At 32.1% G+C, this 5858-nt stretch overlaps 1 protein-coding gene across 1 annotated transcript; it reads left to right on the forward strand.

The window, feature by feature from the left end:
* The first annotated feature begins 4216 nt into the window (after window positions 1–4216).
* On the forward strand, window positions 4217–5620 carry LOC111395589 (transcription factor TCP15-like). Its single transcript, XM_023021644.1, has one exon. It carries the CDS (start codon window positions 4497–4499, stop codon window positions 5484–5486), a length of 990 nt encoding a protein of 329 aa, XP_022877412.1. The 5' UTR covers window positions 4217–4496; the 3' UTR covers window positions 5487–5620.
* Window positions 5621–5858: the final 238 nt, after the last annotated feature.

Consider the following 5858-nt stretch of genomic DNA (forward strand, 5'->3'; position numbering starts at 1 on the left):
TGTCGATCAACTATATTATGGTTTCATTTTTTCATAAAAATTTAATATTTTTCGGTTTGAAGAGAGTGAATTAGGGTTTTTGAGAATACGTACAAGAGACAAGAATTTATTTTAAGTGAAATATAATTTTTTTTAGAAAAAAGTAGAAATGTTAATAATTTTGATAATGAAACCGATAAATTTAAATTGTAAACGTAAGATGTTTTATAATATAAATTGAAGGAAAAGTAACTAAAATTAACTTATAATTTTTTGAATTTAGTCATTGTATTGAAATTGATTGGCATGGAGAAATACAAATTTAGGGGTGGGTCATATGTTGTGACTCGTGACCTTCCATGCAGAGAAATTAAATGGTACCCTTGGATTGTGATAACCCTATTGAGTTTTAGTACGGATTGGTTGCCAATCTAGCTTTTTAGTTGTTATATTATATTGAGCCCCGTTTGGGGAGAATTAAAATCAAATTTTTAATAGATTTTGATAAAAATTATTGAAATGTATGATTGACAAGTTGTAGATTCCATAAAATGTATAGTTGAAATTATTTGTTGAATTTGATTTAGATTAAAATTTTAATTTTAATTTATACCAAACAAGAGCTGAGTATTAGAGTTTCATCTTAAAATATTAATATTATTACGTGAGTAGCCCAAAACCTAAGTATATGTCGATAGTAACTTTACGTATTTACGTACTATGAGATTTAACCTTAACCCCCCGTTACATTGTTTTGGATATATTAGATATAACAATAATGAATTGAACCAAGCGACTAGAAAATATTTAGGCTTTGTTGGATTCTCATTCTTTCAAAAATATATTTTTCTCTTTTTTCTTTTCAATCACACATTATTCATTGAAATAATATTACACTTAAATTTAAAATTTTTCCTTATTTTTCAACCATACATTTTCCATCATTCTACTTTTTTAAAATGCATTTTTTTCATAAATTTTGGCTCAAACTCCCTCTTATGGTCTATCTTAGGCCATGTTTGATAGAGGTTTTTATGGTGTTTGATAGACTTTATTTTCCATGAAAATTAAATTCTTGATTTTCATATGGTGGGAATTGATTTTCCCGATTACTGTTGACTTTTTTTTTTTTTTTTGTGGATAATAGAAACAAATGCTAAGAATTATTGTAAAAAAATATTTCTCTTTAATTAACAATTTTCATGTAAAATAAAGTCAAACGAATATCAAAAGATAGATGATTATTATTATTTTTTGGCAATGAAAATAAATTTCATCCCCAATACAGTAAATTTCATCCTTTTAATTAACAATTTTCATATAAATTAAAGTCAAACGAATATAAAAAATACTTTTATTTCAACAATTTTCACGTGAAAAATTATACTAATCAAACACAATAATTTACAATTCTTAGGAAAATAATTTTCAAACAATTCAATTCCCTGAAATTCGTTTTCTTTCCACCCAAATTTCAACTTTGTAATCAAATGGACCCTTAGTATTTTTGAAAATAATGCTTAATACCAGATATACACAGAATTGATCAGTGGACAAGAGATCAAATCCATATGTAATCATGCATAAATAGTTTGTAAGTACATTTTGGGTTTTCATGAAGAATTAGATTCAAATGTCCTAAGGGTTATGACAGAACATGATTTTGTCGTTGGTTAAGGTGGCTGTACTTTGATTGTGTTTCTTCAAAGTACAATTTCTCACGCTAATTTCTAGGCGTAGCTACGTTTCGACGTGACTAAGTACAATTTAATCATTGTTTAGGACAAATCAAATTTGCAAATAACATTTTAGCCCCGCGATCCCCATTAAATTATATTTTATTACATTTCATTTTTCACTTTTTATTTTTAATCATACAATTTGTCATAAAATAATATTATACGTAAATCAAAAAAAAATTTCAACCACTCATTTTTCAAAAAAATATTATTCCACCATTTTTATTTCCGTAAAATGGAAGCCAAACGGAGGCTTAGTAGTCTAAGGTTATCTCCAATGGATGTACCAAATCACCAAAATACAATAGTTTGCACTATTCTGGTGCAACATGATGCAAAGTCAAATTTACCCTTTTCTTTTATTTGCCAAACTAATTGGCAGAGGGTATTTGTGTCATTTGCGTGATTTATTTTAATACAATAAATTTGTATTATTATAATTCTCATCATGATTAATAATGATAATAAAATAAATATTAACAATATAAAAAATGAATTTTTTTATTTATTAATGAATTAATATTTTCGTTAAATTAATGTAATTATTTATTTAGTAATTTATGTATTTGTAAAATAAACAAAGAAATAATTTTTCAAATAAATAAATTATTGAGAATAAAAAAGAGAGAAAAATGATTAAACACTTTTCATTTGGCCCCCGTTAGATTCCCATTATTTGTTCATTAAAATGAAAAATATGACCGTTATACATCACATCAAGCCACCATATTTGACTTTCTATCTCTTGTGTGGGCCCGTAACGACTATATTTTTCATTCTCATTTTTACATTAATGTGTACCAAACGGGGCCTTGGTATAAGTTTTGGTGTAACGGTTGAAGATGATTTTTGGTTTGGTGTAAAATTTGATGTAAAATGGTGCAAAACTTATATCAAATTTGGTACAGGGTTAGAGATGGCCTAATCAAAATCAAGTTTTACTACAATTACTTAAATGCAAGGATAACATCTTTTTCGATTGGTAATGGCTTCAACTATTCTCGCACCCCGTCAATTCAATTAGGTGCTATGTACTGTTAAATCAATGCAAAAATGTCTTCAAGATACAAAAATCTAATCAAGCTCACTTAGGTGCTATATATTGTTTAATCTATGCAAAAACGTTTTCAAAATACAAAAATAAATATTGTATTAAGATTTATTGAGTCTCGAGAGGACTGTCCAACTTTATATTTAATCAATATGAAATTTTTACTTTTCAATGAATGTAGTTTAGTTAAGAACGTTAATTTTGAAACTTGAATGTATCGAGTTGCTCATTTGAACTTGTACGAATATGGTATCATATGAGGTGTAGTTAGTTAAAACCTTTACATTATTGTAATTAAATATCCTCTAAATATGTAATTATTTAAAATTTTCAGATGAAGTGATTGGTTCAAGTAAGTAATCCCAATTATCAACTATTTGCATGTTAATCTAAGAAAGGCTAAAGAGGCAATGATTGAACGAAGATGTGAAGCCACTTATAAATTTTTTTAAAATTTTTTATTTTTTTTTTTTTCCCCCCCCCCCCCCCCCCCCCCCCCGGGTTTACCTACGCAATATGTTTCAGCATTTTCTCAATCAAGAAATTAAGTCCCCCAATCTTTTAGCCTTAATCTAATCCCACTGTCTTTATCGGTAGAAAGATAAAAAGCACCATACGTGGAGTCTAGATCAAGGGACCGTTAAGCTATCATTTCATATAAAAAAAATAAAAAATTTAACTGTTGGAGATTTGACCGACTTATTCTCCATGAATTCACTTTTTATAAACTGTCATTATACAAAGAGAAATGTTATTTGTACATTTCAATGTACACTCACCTCACAAGAGAGGGACCCACATCCAATAAAAAAATTCATGGGCCTCCCTCATGTGAGGAGGAGTGTTCATTGAAATATACATATAGCAAAACTCTTATATAAAATGATTATAAATGGGTTACTCTTTTTAATAATTTAACGTCAAAGAGAAACAAAAAATATCAAGAAATGTTTGTGTAGATCTACAATATGAATATCTAAACATGTGCTGAAGATCTGGACGAATGTGTGAACCCAGAGTAATCACCATGGGTTGAAAACAATTCTGCTACACGTGCAGAAATGGTTCGGCTCTCGAGATTTATTGGATGTTGGACAAAAAATACAATTCAATCAGTTAATACAATGTTGTCGCTTGTACATCAATAATGCTCTCTATACATCTGTAATGTTTTCTGTACATTTCATCTATACAATGAGATTAATTCAGTTGAAAAAGGTCTGTAATTGACTTCTAAATCAGTTAATGGAGACCCTTGGTGCAGAGTCGACATTACTCGATCATGTAAGCCCTCCTAGCTTTGAAGAAGGTGAACGAATAGATTATAGTTCGGAGGGTCTAAAATGGTGTGACACATCATACCATAGGGAACGGAAGTTTAGACATGGAAACATAAACATTATCACACAAATATAATTATTCAGAAACTGGAATTTTACTTTAGTAGCCTCAGAAAAGCAAAGATTTTTCTTAAAGAAGATTGCTTTCTCCAGCCATTCCCCACTCATTATGTTTGTTGCTTAAAGCTTGCACTCAACTCATCTCTTTCTCTCTCCTAAAAGATATTATCAAAAAGATCCAATTGCCAGCTCCCATCTCAAAGGAAACTTCAAGAGTCCAACTTATTACTTATAATTAGAGAGAGAGAAAAACCCACAAAACACTGAATTCAGGGTCATCTGCATATATAGATATAGAGAGGATAAATATACTGTTAGTTACTATATATGATCATGGATGGTGATATTGGTAATGGAAATTCTAAACGCAGGCCTAATTTTCCATTGCAATTGCTTGGGAAAAGAGAAGAAGAAGAAGAAGAAGCAGGATGTTCAAGCTCAAAGAGGACCGTGTCCGGTTCAGAACCACCCAAAAAGCCGCCGCCGAAAAGAACCACGACCAAGGATAGGCACACCAAAGTCGAGGGCCGTGGACGGCGGATCCGTATGCCGGCAACATGTGCTGCTAGGGTTTTTCAGCTTACCAGAGAATTAGGCCTTAAATCTGATGGCGAAACAGTTGAATGGCTGCTTCAACAGGCTGAGCCGGCGGTGATTGCAGCCACCGGTACTGGAACCATTCCGGCGAATTTTACTTCATTGAATATATCAGTTAGGAGTTCAGGCTCAACCATGTCGGCGCCGTTAAGGAACAGTTTTTTCAATCAAAATTACGCGGCTAGCTCTCAGTTGAGGTGTATTGAGGAATCACAGAGAAGATTTTTGTTCCCTGAGATAGGATTATCGTCCCAGAATGAGACGATGGCTAAGGGAGAGACGAGCATGGGAAGAAGACGGCAACCGGAGGAAGAACTGCCACCGCTACTTCAGACACAAATGGGGAGTCATAATTATATGTTACAATCAAGCACAAGTTCGATTCCGGCAAGTCAAGGCCAGAATATTCCGGCGACGGCATTTCTTATGGTGACAAATACTAATAGCCAGGTGATGAGTAGTACTAGTGGTAGCTCTTTTTGGCCATTAGGAAGTGCAATGTCTGGTGGTGGATTAAATTTTATGAATTTTCCTCCACCTATGTCATTCTTGCCAGGGCAACAACTCGGGGGCGCTGGTGGTGGTGCGGTGGTGGATGGCCATATGGGCATGCTTGCAGCACTCAATGCTTTTAGGCCAATTTCAGGTAGTACTGCACCGTTGGATGCACACTCAAGCGATCCTGATCATCAGCATGTTACAACGAGTCATCACTTCTAGATCATATTTCACCAAGATAAATTCAGACCCTCTTTTTATTTTCACTAAATTCTTGAACATTTATGTGTATCTCTTTATAAATGTATGCATATATGTTGATGGTAACTTGCAGTGAATTATATGTCTACTTCTGATTCTTGAAGATAAATCTTTCGATATGTTGCTCGAGAGGAGAGATCGATCAATCCATCATTTTTTATTTGTATACTAAAGCAGTAAGTAGGGTTTCTGGAGAAATATAGAAAGAATGGTATGGATATTGCTATTTGTTATAATGGCCTAAATGAAATCTTCTAAAATAGTATTTGAAGAATGATATTGACTTCAAGCTATATTTCAATTTTATGCTGATCTTTCAAACATTACCCGTCA

The sequence above is a fragment of the Olea europaea genome, chromosome 1 (genome assembly GCF_002742605.1).
Source record: "Olea europaea var. sylvestris chromosome 1, O_europaea_v1, whole genome shotgun sequence".
Classification (NCBI taxonomy): domain Eukaryota; kingdom Viridiplantae; phylum Streptophyta; class Magnoliopsida; order Lamiales; family Oleaceae; genus Olea; species Olea europaea.

Coding starts and splice junctions, on each gene's coding strand:
- LOC111395589 (XM_023021644.1), top strand. CDS start 4,497: ATGATCATGGATGGTGATATTGGTAATGGAAATTCTAAACGCAGGCCT.